The following is an 18,029-nucleotide window of genomic DNA, read 5'->3' as shown; positions in this document are numbered from 1 at the left end:
ACCCACAAAGTAACATACATGGCAACTCGTAAGCTGGCACGAGGTGTTAAACCCGTGTGATAACGACTGTCGTTTTCCGGCCACGCGAGGATAAAGTAAGTTACATTCATTCATTCATTCAAAACAAGCATAATTTTTTTAGGTGAAGTTTTGCAACTTAGTTTTAATTATAGGATAAAGCTAATTTTAGAATAGTTTTAAAAAATAGCATTTTTAGTTTACATTGCCTAGAAACTCTACAGAAAGCTTGGGTCTTAAATTGAATTTTAACCTTCAAAAACTACATACAAACTGCTACAAAAAGATTCTTCACATTAACATACTTGAGACATACACAAAGACCCTTCCCTCGTCATAATTCTTATCCATCCACAAAGGAGCACCAACAAAAACTTCATCAATTCCATCGCCATTGGTGTCGACAGCAGAAAGGGAATAACCAAAGTAACTTCCCATCTGGTTGCTCATAAATTCTTTCTCTACTTTTAGCTCATCTGAAAATTTTGGTTTAGACAAAAAGTCCTGCTTATCCAGCTTCATACATTGTATCAAGTAAGATAGAGAACTTCAGTAAGATAGTATAAGGACTTTTAAATAAGCCTGTAGTTCTCTAAAATTCGTTAATCAGAAGCCAAAGACAGGTATTTATAATTCGATTACCATTTTGAAAGCTTTTATACCTATTCAGACTATGACATACCTTCAGTTTTATTAACAATGTAGACAGCCCCAATGCTTAGCATTCTTGGTGCTCCAACCAGAATGACCTCACTGCTGTTTTTCCTGAATACTCCAGTTGTAATGGAATACCTAGAACAAGAAAGTTATTAATTTTTAATATCTTTGGGTCGTCCAAATTATCAGCCATTCATAAAAAATAAAAACAAATTACCCAAAAATTGATCACTCAATAAATAATATGCATGGCAACTTTTTTTTTCGGCAGTGCAAGGATAAAACAAGTTACATTCGTTTTTTTACAATAATTGGAAAACTTACCCAAAGTACGCAAGTGTAATCTTTCTTCTAAGTTCATCATTTAAATGAACATTTCTTTTTCCTCTTTTTATCGCATTATCAACACTGCGCTTTTGTAAATGCTTTGGCACAGATGACTTTGTAGGTTTTGGATAAAAATTACTTGTTGAAGTTGGTTTGTTTAAAGTTAATTGCGGGACTTGCGTACCACTTGTAAAATTTTGAAACCAATCTGAAGTGTTCTGTGCAATTTCTCCAGAAAATTCATCATTTTCTGAACTCCCTTCTAAAAAGCTAAAAAAGGTTGCCAGATCAGAAGTATAAGCCGCTGCTGTTGGCTTGGTATTGTTTCCTTTCGCTTTCTGGGATGTATGATTCTGCACTTCCGGAATCAACTGGATTAAACTTGATTTTGTTGGCTTGCTGCCCAATACATCCAAAGCAGAATCTGTATCAATTTCATTCTGCATTAGGTTTCTTTTTGTTCTTTGTGAGATAGAATGATTTGCAGTGGATGAAATATTTTCTATCATTTCTGTAGTAACTCCTGTCTGCAGCACAATTTTTGTTGGTGCGACATTAACCCCACCATTTATAGCAACACCACTTGTGTTGTTTCCCACTTTAGGTATAATCTTTATCCCCACAATACTGGAGGTGTCAACAAAAGTTGACTTGCTGATATTATACAGTGCAGGCGATGTAGGGGGAATTTCACTTTCTTCATACACAGATACATTCCTAGTTCCAAAAACTTTGGTTCCAATTAAAATTTCTTTAAAACTTTTCACAACTCTTTTTGTAAAAACCCCAGGTGCATCAGAAGTTTCATTTCCCGAAATAAAATAGGATATTCCGCCGGACCAATCATTCAAACCTGGAACTCCAATAATTGGAGCTCCTTCAAGAAAGGTTGCGCTTAATCCAGCTTGACCTTGTTCCTTTGTAGATGTTTTTCCTGTACGTAAAACTAATTTATTTTAAGAACTACTCAATGACGTATAGTAATATGTTTTTCGTTCTATTTCGCTTTCTCATTTTTTTATTGCACTTTATTAAACATTTAAATGGGAAAGTATAAGCCCAACATAGAATTATGCATTTTCTTTTAGTTAGTACAGAGAATTTGTGTCTGTTTATTAAGTACAATAACGTTGATACTATCAGTGTATATAATGAAAATACAGGAAATAATATACCTTGACTTTCTAATGAAGCAATGCTGTGTGACAATTCCCTTCTTATGCTTTCCAATGCAGAGAAATCGTTGATTTTGTAAACATATCTATCTGGATCCGAAGCAATTGCCCTCAATTCTCCCATCACTACTTTTCCCACTCCAATTGCAAACATTACAATTCCTGCCAAGAAAGAAAGTTATTTTCATTCCAAAAGTTTTCTAGTAATTTTTACCAATTGTCAGTGGTAACAAGTAACCACACATTTTATTTATCTGTAATTCATAACACAATTTTTTATCTCTTATCCCTATTTAAACCTTACATCAGTTTAAGCAGCCCTTTTACATAAAAACAGATCTTATGTCTACATTACCAGATTCTTTTGCAATCCTAGATGGCACAATCACATCATCTTGTGACTTTCCATCTGTCAGCACAACTACAAGTCTTTTCGCATTAGGACGAACCCCATTTTCATGTGTGAACATATTGTTTGTTAGGTAGAGTATTGCTAAAATATATAATTTTGTTTAGTAAAATGGTTGCAAAGTTTTAATTTTTAATTATTAATATGATCACCTGATTTTACTCTCATTGATATAACACATGCAAAATTGTTTTAAATGCTTTTATATTAAAATTCACAAAGAACTTTATTTGTCTCTTTGAAGTACAATACAAAAGTTAATTAGCTGAAGGGGGAAAAACAGGGGGTGGAAGTTACTTGTGATGAATAGGTGTAATGGATACTCAGGACATAATAAAGATTAAAAACACTATTTTACCCGAAGCATCAATTAGGCAACAATGTTAGTGCATTAGCTTTACAATAAACAATGGCATTACAAAGAACAAAGAACAATTAGTAATGACAATACCTTTCCCTGTTGCAGTGCCCCCGGATGTATGCTCCACTTCAAGCACTGCTTTTCTTATATCATCCAACTTGTGGTACTTGTTCAGATGAAATATGATTCTCGGATTGTCACTGTAGGTTGCTAGTCCAATCTTACAGGAAAATTAAATATATAGACTATGCAAAATTATAATTTAAAACATAATTTATTTGTCAAACTTTAGTTAAAAATGTTTTTTTCCGTTGTCAAATTTAAATTTAAGACAGAATTTCAAAAATAAAAAAAACAGAACAGTCCTCAAAGTTTTGTCTTTATAAACCCATTAAATAATTGCACTTGAGATAAAGTTTGCCTGCACCATTGGCCTGGCTGTCAAACTTTGTTAAAAAATACTACTAACTTGAGTGTATTCTTCTCCAATTGGAAAAGAGCTAATGGTGTTTCGTAGCCAGACTTTTATTCCATCAAAATCATTTTCTAACACACTGGTACTTTCATCAATAAGAAAAATCAAGTCAAGCTTCCCACTGTTACAAACCTGTAATATCGGCATATCTAACTAGCAAGTATGCTAATTTGTTTAATAACATGATTTTAAGTTATATTCCAAGTCAAATATAGTTCCTCCATGCCAGTTGTCCCAATGTGTTTTGTCTAAATTGTCAGTCATACATTAAAACAAATAAAAAATCCCCTGAAAATAATTACCCACAAATTTACATATGTTGTAACTAGCAAGCAGGCATGAGGTGTATGAAACAGAACACCTGCGTTATAATGACTGTCCTTGCACAACCAGAGGAGGATAAATAAGTTAGAAGTTTCATCCACACTTTAAATTATGTAGTTATTTCTAGTAAATGTTTAAAACTCACTTGTGTTCTGCATGGAGAGAGGAGACTGATAGAAGAAAGAGATAAATCTGGTTGAATAAAATAGCACATCCCTGGTGCATGTACTTCGCCACTACAATTGTACTTCCAATTTGGCGCACAGCTCAGTATCTGACCTTATAACAACATTTCAAATTGGTTAAAAGTAAGTAGTCATTTTGATAATAACTTGTAAACATGCTCTGTTTAACGGAATCTTTTTTTGAGGTTGCACCATAAATTATTCTTATATATGTATTGGGGCATTTGAGGAGTTTATAAATTGGACAAACCTTTAAAATACAGTGATTTATTGTTGGCCATTATAGTGGTAATAATGTGATTCTATTTTAGAAGTAGCAGTTCTTTTTTGTATTTAGAGGTTGCAGTTCGAAATTAAAAAATCTCCATTTTATAAAAAATACCTGTTTTAGGATTTCTAGCCAAAGTGGCTCCCAGTGATTGTGCTTCAAAATTCATATCTTCCGGACACTGACCACGATATATTATGATGTCATCAATAGCTATGTCTGACTCCCAATTTTTCCCCTTCACCGCTTCAAACACAATCTAATGAAATTATTCTTTATTAACAAAATGCTAATAAGAAAAAAAATTGTTTCTTAAAACATTTTTTGACTAGTTTCAATACAAACAAACCATATATACAAGATATTTGGTTTGTATTACCACTAAGCTTTTTAATTCTGTCTCTGACCTAAAAAATAGGAAAAAAATATAAATTTAAATTTTGGGTGAAAAAATTAAATGAACTGATGCGAAACCCCTAAGTAACTTAGAGCAAGCTATAAACAAATTATTTAGTCTTACTGTGTGTGAATATTCATTGATAATAGTTGCATATCCTTCTTGCCAGGCGTTAACCTGAGGTCCATCTTTGTTCCAAACCATCACAAGTCCAGTAACATTATCATGAGCATAAACGTTTAAGCTGCCGATGTTGCTACCATACATATGGTACCAAAATCTAAGAAAATATTTTTGCTTAAAAACCTTAACTGAAAAAAACGAAATCACCAATATAAAAATAAAGCATTAATTATATTTTATAATAAGTACAGTTCAATTTTGTTCATCCAAATTTAATAATTTGGTAGAATTTATGATAATGTTTATAATGTGCAATAAATTTGGCAAATCTGACTCTGATATGATACTCATATAGTTGAAACAATCTTGTTTAGTGAAATATGGTAAGGATCTAGTGCTACGAAAATGAATAAAAAATTATAATGAGGTTTGGTGTTACAGGATCCTAAGCTTCTCACAATGTTGTATATTTTATTCTCACCTCAGACAAGATCCAGTTGTAGCCACTAAAGGTGGAGTGGAAACCATTGCACTTACCCAACCTCTAGATGGATCAGAAGCTTCAATATACAGGTATGAACCTCTTGTTCTTGGTGAAGAACCTAAAACTTTAGGTAAGAAACAACACCAATTTACAGCCATGGTAGTAAAAGACATTAAAATCTTTGAACTGCTCGAATTAAATAAAAAAATATTAACTTACACAATTTAAATGAAAAAACTTTGAACTACACAAATTAAATGATCTTTAAATTTAGGGACCCACTGTGTATATTTGGTGCATCAGTTATTAATTAAATAATGAAACGTACTGTACCTTTGTAGGTGTGATCAATGGAAGGCCCAGTGTTATCTGATAAAGTAGCTGATCTTGTTTTGGTCCAATCGAAGTCATCATTGTCAAGTTCAATTAAATCGCAATCTTCGAAGTTACAACTGTAGATGACCTCTGGAAATTTACGGGTGGCATTTATTTTAAAGATGCAGTCTAATGATTCAACCGGAACAACGTTTATGAATGGATGTAACTTGTTTTACTCTTATGTTATTAAACCAGATGTTCTTTTTCATGCACCTCGTGCCTGCTTGCGAGTTACTATATGAAACGGAATTTTTTCTATACGGGTGATAATTAGGAAAACCCACTAGTGACCATTGGGTTGAAGCAATTGCTTGTGTCCTACCCAAAGACACATACACCCACCATAGTAGCAGGGAAGAGCATGAACCTGTAACCTCTAGGTTAAAGACAAGTGTGCTAACCACTGTGGTATGGCACCGTACAATATATATTATAAAACTATACAAGTAAAAGAGTTGTGTAATAAAAGTGGCAGAGTTAACTGTATTAGTTAATCTCCTACCAGTGTTGTTTATGAGTTTGCTTTTTCTAAAATCAAGTCTTGTACAGTTTCTCTGTCTCGCCACCTTCGCCCCAGCCCATTTATGTCTTAGCAGGCAAGAGTAAAGTGCCCCCTCTGGATCTTCGTTTTTGTTCTCAGAGTATTCTGGTGCACCAGTGAGTAACCTGTTTGTAAGTGTATTTAAGATAATAGAAACTGTATGTTAAAAGTTAAAGAGGAAAATGGTAGTGATATGTAAAAATCTTTTAGGTGTCAGAGTAATTGTATGTATATTATGTAAATTGGCTTAATGGTATTGTGCCTATTACCAAATAAGAGTTTGTTTTAAAGTAGGGGAATAACCAATACCATGACGTCACCATTTACCACGTGGTAAAGCATGCCGTATGATTAAATGTTGCGTATAAAGTTACAAAACTTCCACTGAAGTGAACTACGGTTAATTTCCGTTTTATTCATGCCATGCCCTTACCACACCCCGTTGTCGTTCTCGTGCAACGAAATCGAATATCCAAATTGACTCTTGCGTTGTGGTGAAACGACCACCCTGCTCTTCGAAAGCTCTTGAATGTTAAACGTTCTGGCCGGAGTGACGGAAAAATGTATTAGAGACAATCCAAAGAATAAATACGTGTTCTTTAGCTTTCCAGCGTTCATGAAACGGCGTGTTAACGTCCACAGTAATAAAATCTCTTCTTTATGAATTCGTATCATCTTACCAGCATAGCATGTTTCTTGTCTTTGCACGAATTTAACATATAGGCTACTAACATTTAACAAAAGAAAAAAACAGACCCATTTAAAAATTTAATTTAATATCTATATACGACCTGACAGAAAAGAACAAAGTTATTACTGCAAAGATAAGCACTGTACCCAGAGCCACGTAGGCTATACCACATGTGGTTATTATAAACTGATACTGAACCTTCGTATAGAGACTGGTAGCTTAGGCTACCACATCTTTCCTGTTATTTGTGGCGGCGAACAAAACTGCACAGGTTTTAATGAAAGCATGTGCATTTCTTCTTACAGTCATTTGCTGATGCAATTATACTGTATCCGTCAACCGTATTGCTATGCATGTAGTCGCTATGACTATCCTTAGCCTACTTTAGCTGTCCTGTTGTTTTGATCCAACGTAAGGAAGCGACTTGGTTGCCAGCGTGCCTACAACTCCATAACGTGGGATGTAATTTCACGCTTCCGTGAAATGTGTTTCAAGCAATTAATCCCCGCCTAAGTTATATAGTAATACGAGTTACTGCCTAATTGTTTTACGACGCTATACCCTTTGGCCTATACCGAAATTCTGGAGCTGTCTTTTCTAATTATCTATTTATTTTCCTGTGGGGTAAGATAGGATACTTTAATCACATATTATCCCAGCATTCTTCCTGGACAAGTTTATAACAAATAACAACGCTATTTCGTGAGGCTACGGTTATATAATCTTCTGTAAAATTCTTTGTTTACTACAAAATACTACTACAAATTAATATTTATTTATTAATTTTAACCTATTTTTTCCCATGCCTCCTCTTCGTTACTGCTGCATGCTTCTGACCAAATTAGAACATGCTGACATATATGTCTGCATGTTCGGCCTGAAATTAATCTCCGCTTCCAGATTCGGTTTTCATGTGGTCGTATACGAAATGGAAATGGTGCGGTTTCCCACCCGTCAATTGCTCGTTGAGTTAGCATTTTGCCAGGAAACAATCGTGTTGCAATGGCCTGATGACGCGTGTGACAGAACATAAGGAAATTAACTCTTCTGAAGAGCGCCAAATATGAAATTGTTTCTTCTCTGTTGAATTGTTTTTCATCTCTGGTTCTACGATATATTTAGCATCGCCAATAGTGAACGTGATTGCATTGGTTTTATCATATACACCAAATTGTTGTTATTTCACTTGTCTAGACGCTTTCTTGAGAAATTCTCAACACATTCATACAACTACTTGACGTCCGCTCTGGACCGGTTGTCGTTTTACGTCTGATTTATATTTAGAAATAGCACGACGACGTAATGCAGTTCGCTGTTGTCAATAAAGTAATCTGCTGTCATGCATTCAAGTTATTTTGAAGTCTAAGGACAAATAACCTGCCGTATATAGGTCTATAATTATGTTCTGTACAATTCTGTTTTGTACATCAAATTATTTCTGCTTAGTTATTTTTTTATTCCTTTAGAAAGAAGAACCTATTTTCAAAAATAGTCCTGTGGGGTAAGATGGGATGCTCTTGGCAGTTTGGCACCTAAACCCCATATTTCCTAATCGTATTACCAACATCTCCGTCAGAAGCACGGGATACATTTATATATTTCTGTAAATATTGTTTACAACTATAACTACGACAAAATAAAGAGAAAAACGTGTTCCATCTTACCCCACTCTACTACATGTTCAACTGCTTAAACTCTACCGTCTGCAGACTGCATTTCAAGTTCCTTTGTGTTTTCAAAGTAAAACTTGGCTGTATATAAACGTGTGTGACGTGCAAAGTATTGCAGCGTAGGGCTTTATTGCCGAATATTAATAGCTTTACCTGCCTGCATCCGCATGCACAGGTAGTGAGCGCTTTGGCAAATATGTCCGGTTATAAATCAGAATATCCGCTTCATATTTATGTCTTACTCATAGTCCATGTTTAAACAAGCAAATAGAGTCTTGTCCTACACCTGTGTGTATCCATTTCTAAACAGCTTTGCGTTATTTTTTTGTCATTCATTAGTGCGTGTTTTGAAACCTCTTCTGGTATTTCATGTATTCCTTAAAAATTATTTGTGTGTCTAGTGATATAGCCATAAAGAGAAATCTGCATAAACAATGTCAGTCAAATCTACATCAACAGTGTCAGTACTTACAATGTTATTTCCCAATCAAACGTATTCGAACATCTATGGCCTATGCTGCCACCAATTCTCAAAAATCCCCTTATCGGCGCCAATACAAAAAGTTTGGACATAAGTTCTCTGCGTTATAGTTTGCCTGCGCCAGTTCATTGCATCAAAAAGTAAACAAAATCTTAGGATGTACTGTAGATCTTTTTATATTCGCTCTGTGATTTTTTTACTTTAAAACAAATTATGATAATGCATATCTAGTAATGTAGTTTGCAGACATTATTACATTTTGTAACTATTACATTTTAGTTGTTGTTTGCAGACATCAGGCGCGTTTTTAACGTGGTAGTTATGTAACCATATGATCAAAGTAATAATCAATTAGCTAAAATGAATGAGCTACCAGAAAACCCAGAAGTTCTGTTAGAAGCAATGCTTGAAACAGACACAGATCACATGTTTGAAGCTGTTGTATTGCACCACTTGAAAAAACATATGCAGGTATTATGTGGTAATGACATAATATATCATTTTTGTACATATTGTCACTCGTGTTGCAACTAAAGTTATTGGTTAAAGCACTTACATCTACCTATGTAGGTGTGTCTGTAAAGCTGTTGTAAATTTTAAAGCGGTTTTTATTTATGTATATAAATATATATATCAATTTCTTTTAGAACACAATTATCCCGGAATTCTGCAAAAAAACTTCTCTTCCTTCCTTTTATGATGTCACAAATGCCATTGGAGGCCTGTACACTTCAGTATTATGGTAAACGTTTTTTAATTTAACTATGTAATCTTTTGTAATGATAATATATATATTATTTATAGATGAATATTAATGATACAGTCCTAACCTGTATAAAAAAACTTGAGATGTTAAGAAGAAAGCATGTTTAAAATTAATGTAGTAAATGTTAAATTTGTTTTTGTTTTAGGTTTTTGAATTACGCCCGTGTCTGGCGTGATTGTGAAACTTTAACAAGCAAAATAAAGACAGTAGTAAAGTCAGCACTAAGGTGGCATCTTCCCAATCATATGAAAGACACCTTCACTAAAATGTTCACTTATGTTTTTCAGGTAGATATGCACTAAATTAAATGTGTTTGACCAATTGATCATTTGAAATGGTTTAATTGCAAAGAAAAGTGGATAGTCTTAGTTTAGGAAAAAAACAAGAAACCTAAATTTAGCTGGGCGCTGTGGCAAAGTGCTTGCCTATAACTGAAAGGTAATGGGTTCAAGGCTCGTCTCCAACCCAGTGATCACTAATGGATTGTCCAAAAGCTGGCACAAGGTGAATGAAACAGAACACCAATGTTCCAACGACTGTCGTTTTCCGTCCACGTGAGGATAAAGCAAGTTATTTTTATTTATTCATTTAATTTAACAGTACCACCTATGGAGAGATTCTGAATACGAGAGTGAAAGTTTCACTGTGGAGTGGAAAGGAGAGAAAGAAACATTGGTGGCTCAAGATTTCAATGACTTTGTTGGAAACTCTTTCTCACCATTGGTATCTACATGGCTGTAAGTTTTCTGGTGATTTTGAGTTTATGTTTTTCATGTATAATGATCAATGGTGTAGACTGTAGACAGATGGCTGTTTTGATATACTTATGTGAGACTCAGTGAGAGTCATGAAGTATTGCATACTTAATCTTTGTTCTCGGTGTATGAATCAACTCAGGCGTACATCTTACATTGCTTGTCTAAAATATCAGCCATACATTAAAAAAAAATCTGAAATAATCACTTGCAAAATTACATATCTACGAAACAAAACATTCTTGTTTTAATAACTGTTACCCCTGCAGGTAAGGATAAATAAGTTACATTCATTTATTCACCATTCATTATTACCTAACCTTCTAGGGTTGAGTTAGATTTGGTTGATGTTTTAAGCAATGAATCAGCTCACGCCATGCTAGAAGCAGAGATAGAGAGATATGTTCTAAACACTTGTAAAGGAGAATTTGAACAAAGCTGGATGACACCTGAGGATGGGGGTTTGTTACAGGTGGCTGATCAATTTAATTATTTTAGTACAAAATTACCTTTTTTTGATATAAATTTGCCTATTTTAGGCTTAGAAGATATAAATGTAGCTTATACCATGAATTTAGAGTTTATAGCCTATAGTAGGGTGGGAGAAGGTGGGACACTTTTTCATTTTATTTTTTAGTTCTATTTGGTAGTAAACAAAGAAGATTAAAAAAATTAAAAATCCATATCGTCTCGACTCCCATATGCCGTTGTTTGATTGTTTAAAACAGGATTAAGATGTGATAAAGGTGTCCTGGCTTCCCCTATACTAATATAAATATTTTTTGTTTTAAAACATTGATGTCCTTATTTAAATTGTGCAAAACTTCATTATTTTTCAGTGGCTGAAATCAAAAGTGTTTCCTTTTCTGCTTGTTATTTTTTACAAAAATGTGGACAAAGCAAAATGGAATAAAACATTATGCTTCATGCTGTATGGAGCCTATACTAAACTACGCATTAGTGAGATGCTAGATATAATAACAGGTAAAAAGTAAAATTATTAGATAATTTATGTAAGTGTTTTTTATGTCAATAAGTGTCTGCGCTAAAAATAGCAAGACGGTCTTTCAAGGCTGTGGCAAAATGGTTAGTGCGCATACCTCTAACCCAGAGGTAATAGGTTCAAGGTTCCTTGCTGCTACCAGTGTGGGCGTATGTGTTCTTGAACAAGACTAATGGGTTGTCCAAATTATTAGCGACACGTTAAAAAAGTTCCCCCCAAAAAATCTCCTACAAAGTAACATATGTGGTTACTCGTAAGTCGTAAGCTGACAGGAGGTGTTTGAAACAAAACACCTGTGTTATAACAGCTGTCGTTTTCCGGCTGCGCTAGGATAAAGTTCGAAGTTACAGGATTCAGAGGGCTGTTTTAAAAAGTTTCTTTAGACGTTTCGTTTTTTCTTAGATTATCCAGAGAGTGTTCCTACGATACAAGACCTCAAGCTCTGTCTGCAACATACACGGCAAAGGCCACGGTTGATTGACAGCCTAAAGAACGACATTCGAAACCGTGTTTTGCACCCAGGTACTAACCCTACCACAGAAAGTATAACGTATGCATTTTTGTGCAATCACATTATATTACTAATGGTGTCAATTTATATGATGCAGGTTATGCAAACTTACTGTGAGAATTTTGCTTTTTTTTGCAATTTCTTTACATTTCTTTTGCAGAATTTTGCATTTCTAAGATTTTCCGGTGACCCTGGGATTTTATATCTTACGCTTATGTTCAATAGTTAATATGTAAATTTATCTTTTTTTAAAGGTGTGAGCACACAGAACATTATCACAGTTTACATATCGGCGGTAAAAGCTTTGAGAGAACTTGATTCAACTGGTGTGGTGATGGAAATGGTTCTTGAACCTTGTACTACCTACCTTACGTAAGTTGATATCATATTTATCAATTAGGCTACTTATTTTGATGGAGCTGTTGCTAGGAAACATGCCCTGTAACTATAAGAATTGAAAACTTTTGGTACGGATATTTCAATTTTCGTATGTATTGTTAACAAAAAACAAAGTGTCATATATTAGAAGGGTATTACAGCTTTTTAAACTGCAGGATAGTCAGAAATAGTTAGTCACACATTTCTGTAAACAAATTTGGTTGCAATGTTTACTGATTAAAGCGGTGTTGAAAATTCCAGGATAGGCCCGCCTGCCACCCCATTTCACCCCCATTTATTTCAGTAGTACCAATTGGAGTAACTAAAGGCTAAGCAATAGATAGATCAGTATATTGAACTATAGAATACAATTTTTAGCTAGCCCTTTATGTTTAAATGCAATGTAGACTGCTAGGAGTAGACCGAGTAGTGTTGTTTAAAATTCACACTTGTTGAAAATTTCACCCTTGTTGAAAAATTCACACTTGTTAATAAATCCACTCTAAACTTGTGTTTTTGTCCGGAGCAGACAAAGAGAAGATGCAGTCCGTATGATTATGCAAGGGTTGCTAGGCGACGAAGGAACCAATGACCTTGCAGCTGAGCTCGCTAACTCGCAGGAAACGGACCAATCAAAATGCTGGAATGAGAGGGTGACAGAAAACCCTGAAGATTGGATCCCGGATCCGAGAGAAGCCGATCCTCGTTAGTTGATGATCATTTTATCTCTTTTCAAAAATGAATAATGTCACATGAATGATTTTTTTCTATTATTTTGTTTTTTGTCATTTTCTGTTTTATTTTTAAATATAACTTAACATTTTTTTTTCAAATAAATAGATATTTCAATATTTTATCATTTTTTACCTAACGAACATTAGAATTTTTTCTCTTCCTACTTGCTTTTTTGTTCTTTTAAAAATAAAACTTCCATTTTTGATTTCATTTAAAGTTATTAAAATTATTTTTTTTAAATTGGAATGAATATAATTTAATGCTAATTGCTAAACTCGCCAGTTTCGGTTTATTTCTCCAGACAAAGTTGACAAATCAAGTCGTACCTCAGACATAGTTACACTATTTATTGGAATGTATGGAAGTAAAGAGAAGTTCATTTGGGAATATCAGGTAACAGATTACATTTGGGACTTTCTATTTCTATTTTATGTGGGTGAGGTCCCGCAGCGAGCACACCATGGGTCCTAGGATTAACGCTGGGATTGGCCTATTACCCCTACATTTGGGACTTACAACTGTGTTACCTCCTGTTTTAATGTTATGATCTGCAATGGCCTAACTCATAACTCTGCAATGTACCAGCATACTAAAAAATAATGGATAATAATTTTCACTTAAATTTTAAGTTAAAACCTAAAACCATATTCCGTGGAAAGAAATTTTAAATTTGCTGTTTTTTTATTTGCTCTCCGTTTTAAACTTTTTTTTTGTAGAAACTGCTGAGTAAGCGATTGATGCAGACGTGGTACGACGAAAAGAGCGAGTCGACAGAAATTCGAAATCTTGAACTTTTAAAAATGAGGTTTGGGGAAGATGATATGAGCAAGTGTGCTGTGATGCTTAAGGTTATAAAATAAAAATAAAATTTAATAAAACAAATTTTACCTAGGGTGGTGGGTGGGGTCTCTTGTGTTTTTTAGAGGTAGGTAGTTGTAATGGATGCAGAAGGGGGGCTGCATGAACATTTTTAGATATTTTTCATTATTTGTTCTTAAATAAATAGTGTTAAGTTTTAATGTTTTATATAAAAAGGTGGTACATGTATTTATAAGTGGTGCAAAAGTTACTATAGCGAAAATAATTTATGAATTATCTGGTGTAACAGCGTACATTGAGATTGTAGTTTGTTTTCTACAATAGTAACTTTTTTTATAATATTTACGAATCAAGGTAATTCTGTGATGTGTTCTGTTACTTCTGCTACCAGGCATAGTATAAATAATGTATACTTAGTGTATTTCCAACGTTTTCGTGCCATACGGTAAGACGTGCTGTATGGCAGACCAAACGTTGGAAATACACTACGTTTTTTATACCAGATGAGCCACTAATACATTTTCTGTGATGTGTTGTTCATAAAATTGCAATGAGTCATACAAATTTCGTTTTATGTACAGGATATTGCTGACAGCAAACGTATCAACAGTTTAGTGAAGGAGAAGCACACAAAGCAAGATGACCAACAGGTTTTTCTAAAAATACTATTTTATTTCTTTTCAATAACCCATTCTTAAATATAATATTCATTTAAAAGGGTTAATGTCCTAAATCTAACTTAAAGTGCTTAAAGATAATTTAAATGACTTAAAAATTTCAATAAAACAATATAACAGTAAAAAAACAATATAACAGTAAAATAGGAATACAGTAAAAAAGTTCCAATAAAACGAATAACAGTTCTGATATAACATTCCCCTATAAATGATAATTGTTTGTTTCTAGTTTAAAGCATGAAACATGGTCCGACTATCAATTGCTGATATATTAGGTAATAACAAGTAAACCATTTTATATAAGTAACCAAAAAAAAATAAAACGTCTTTTTTAATACTAAAATTCGTTATAACTTTCAGTCAGACATAGACGTACGTACCATGATTGTGTCTTCACATTTCTGGCCAACTATACCCTCCCAAACCATGGAACCACCGGAGAAAATCGCTGAATTACTTCAGTTATTTAATAAAGGATATGAAGGGCTAAAGGTAGACCAGTAAATATTGTTTAGTTCTTAATATAGGCTATATATAAAATAATTTATGTGTATTTACTTATAAAATCTAAACAAATTTCGTTCTTTTAAAACGTCTAAACAATTCATTTTTTTTGTTTTTTTTAACAAATAATTTCTGTGTATTTACTGATGACATCGAAAATTTTTTTTCTTTAATCATATCTAAACAATTTAAAATTTTTATGTTTTTTTTAACATCTAAAATTCCATACAGTTCATGCATTATAGACCAAAAGAGATAAAAATTGCATTGAACACTAGGTTTTACTTTGTGCTTTTTTTCAGGCGTCACGTAGTTTAAAATGGATAAGTGGAGTCGGTATGGTTGAGATAGAAATTGAACTGAACAATAAAAAGTTAGAATTCAAGGTTCCACCACTACAAGCTACAATCATCTCACATTTTGAAGAAACAGGCAAGGGCTTTCATATATGGTATTATAACTAAAGGATAGCCAGTTCGATGCTTGACACTAATACCAGTACACTATACTGATAAGGACATGCGCTTTGGACAAGGCACGAAACGGCAGTTGCTCCAACTCTGTGGTTACTGGCGGGTTGGCTTAATTGTTATCCATACAGAAATAAATTACACAAAATTTCACACTTAGTAATTTGTAAATGTACGAATAAATAAATTGAATTCATTGATTTATACATACTTACATTTATATTAGTAGTCTGGTTGTTGGGGTATTCAGCAAATCTGGCCTAAATCCTAGCGGTTCTTAGAGGGGCTTCATTTATATAGAATAGAATAGTCACACTATAGTTGGCAAATTTAGTGTTAAGTATTCTATTCACATGCAGAAACTTGGACACTTGCTGAATTAAGTGACAAAATAAAAGTTCCACCTACCGTGCTTCGAAGGAAAATGTCTTTCTGGATGCAACGTGGTGTGTTAAAGTGAGTACAAGTTTGTCTGTCCCCAAAAATAGACTACCTGTAAGTCATAATGACAACTACTTTAAGCAAAGACTTCTAAGTGTCTTGTACAAGAACACACACATACTCTCACAGTGGAATTAAGGGCCAAACCTAATATCTTGTGATTCTGGGCCCTCTTACCACAAATTTATTTTTTTTATTAAATTTATTTATTTTTTTACAAATTTACATGGTAAAATATATTAATGGCTAACATTGGCCAAATCGTTATACATTTATGCAGACAAAGTTCCACGGACACATACTCAACAACTGAGGGTTCCTCCGATGCTCCTCTTCCCTCGGATGTTGCTTCATCTTCATCTATTACTGGAGGATGCTTGGTTGCTTGTGATGAGGAAGAAGAAGAAAATTCAAACCAAAATATTGAGAAAGAAAAGAAAGAAAAAGATAATAAAGTGAGAAATTTATTATTTTGTTAATAAAATTGAGAAATTTATATAAGTTTTGATACACTAGTGACTAGTTACTAGTACTCGGGTTATTTGTAAAATTTGATTTTCCATATTTATGTGAGACTTTACTTTTTTTAACCTTCTGTATGTATTGTCATACATACACACATACAATTAAATAAATTTTATAAAAAAAACTTCAAAACATAATTGAATCTTGGCATTTACAGTATAGCTTGATATGGGTAATGTGTTCATTATCCTTTTGATTAATAATTCTAAGTTTTTCATTACTGCCTACATAATGGACTTTATTGACCAAATCCCCCCCCAAATGTTTTTTGCCCCGTTAAATTTTAAATGGTACTAATCTTTTGTTTCATTTTTTTTTCAGATGTTTTGGTTTTACATCAAGGGAATGCTCAAAAACTTCCAGTCTCTTCCTATCGACAGAATTCATAAAATGCTGAAAATGTTCGCTGTCAATGATGCCAACATGCAGGTTTCTATATAAATGGATAAATGTAACTGTTGTTGTACAGTTGTTATAATATGGACAACCCATTAGTGGTCACTGAGTCGGAGCAATTATCGTTTAGTGTCTTGCACAAGGACACATATGCCCACAGTGGTAGCAGCGACAAGTCTAGAACCCATAACCACTGGGTTACGAAGCCGACGCGCTAACCACTTTTCCACAGCGCCGTTTTTCACACATTATAGTCAGCCACAGTCATTTCTGACCATTTTCTTTTCTATGAGCCATTACCATGCATGCATTTAACCTATGGTTGACAAGTTCAATGCTCATTGCTGCTTCTACGGTTGTATCCTTGGGCAAGACACTTAAGTGTTGAAGCTTCTCCCAGTAGTCACTTATAGGCTGTCTTAAATTGTCAGTCGTATATTACCAACAATGGAAAAATCCGTAGGCATATGTTATGACGACTGTCGTTGCCCCGCCACGCTTAGGTAATTAAGTTACATTCAATAACTCAATAACATCATTCTTGCTTCAGTTTTCACGTATTTAACAATCGTTTCCAATTTAGATTGAACTGCCCCAGTTAAAACAGATCCTGAACGAAAAGGTCCAGCAAGGTTTACTTGTTTTGAATGGCGGAAAGTTCAAGTTGTCTGATGATGCAAAGTGACAAAAAAATCGATTACCCCAACATGAAAAGTTCAGCTTATGTTCTCCTGGAGTCAGTATGCCAAGAATTTCCAGTTGCTAGTCGACTGTACTCCCAGGAAGGAAAAATATAGAGTTTCGTCTGTTTGTATACCGTTTGTTTCGCGTAAATTCGCTCCATAGGTGATTAACTATACACAGCAGTTTAAACAAAACGTGGCTGTTGTGATTGGCAAGTTTACATTACAGAATAATTTGTCTTTGTTTTTTTGCGACAAGCCCAAACTTTAATGTCTACTTTACCACACTGGGTGTCAATATAATACTCCAAACCAAAGTACTTTTTCTAAAATTGGATATATTCAATGGCCAGTGCCAATAAATACTTCTTACGGAATCACATAATATACATCAATGGGTGA

General features: G+C 33.9%; 2 protein-coding genes across 3 annotated transcripts in view; one reads left to right on the top strand and one right to left on the bottom strand.

The window, feature by feature from the left end:
• The window catches only part of LOC100179088, a 13,549-nt gene extending 6,630 nt beyond the window's left edge, over positions 1–6,919 (bottom strand). Inside the window, exons 1-14 of one of the 2 annotated variants that reach the window (XM_026836003.1) lie at positions 6,556–6,919; positions 6,084–6,247; positions 5,537–5,668; positions 5,201–5,327; positions 4,720–4,876; positions 4,314–4,458; positions 3,892–4,025; positions 3,417–3,554; positions 3,038–3,167; positions 2,533–2,670; positions 2,178–2,339; positions 1,000–1,936; positions 701–810; positions 324–494 (exon numbers count right to left, since the gene is read on the bottom strand). In XM_026836003.1, the coding sequence (XP_026691804.1) occupies positions 324–494; positions 701–810; positions 1,000–1,936; positions 2,178–2,339; positions 2,533–2,670; positions 3,038–3,167; positions 3,417–3,554; positions 3,892–4,025; positions 4,314–4,458; positions 4,720–4,876; positions 5,201–5,327; positions 5,537–5,668; positions 6,084–6,247; positions 6,556–6,797 (2,887 nt within the window). In that variant the 5' untranslated portion in view covers positions 6,798–6,919. The remainder of the gene's footprint in view (positions 1–323; positions 495–700; positions 811–999; positions 1,937–2,177; positions 2,340–2,532; positions 2,671–3,037; positions 3,168–3,416; positions 3,555–3,891; positions 4,026–4,313; positions 4,459–4,719; positions 4,877–5,200; positions 5,328–5,536; positions 5,669–6,083; positions 6,248–6,555) is intronic. The other variant, XM_002124051.5, reaches the window with a different exon arrangement.
• Positions 6,920–9,224: 2,305 nt separating this feature from the next.
• Positions 9,225–18,014, top strand: LOC100176764 (anaphase-promoting complex subunit 2). Its single transcript, XM_002124115.4, has 18 exons — positions 9,225–9,435; positions 9,612–9,706; positions 9,876–10,017; positions 10,331–10,467; positions 10,813–10,957; positions 11,325–11,469; positions 11,891–12,010; positions 12,254–12,371; positions 12,907–13,082; positions 13,414–13,505; positions 13,829–13,960; positions 14,513–14,581; positions 14,969–15,100; positions 15,415–15,544; positions 15,942–16,038; positions 16,304–16,478; positions 16,870–16,977; positions 17,528–18,014. Exons 1-18 carry the CDS (start codon positions 9,325–9,327, stop codon positions 17,627–17,629), a joined length of 2,226 nt encoding a protein of 741 aa, XP_002124151.1. The 5' UTR covers positions 9,225–9,324; the 3' UTR covers positions 17,630–18,014.
• The last annotated feature ends 15 nt before the right edge of the window (positions 18,015–18,029 follow it).

This window comes from Ciona intestinalis, chromosome 9, assembly GCF_000224145.3.
Source record: "Ciona intestinalis chromosome 9, KH, whole genome shotgun sequence".
NCBI lineage: Eukaryota > Metazoa > Chordata > Ascidiacea > Phlebobranchia > Cionidae > Ciona > Ciona intestinalis.
Note: the sequence above shows the minus strand (reverse complement) of the source record. Positions and strands in the feature narration are given on the sequence as shown.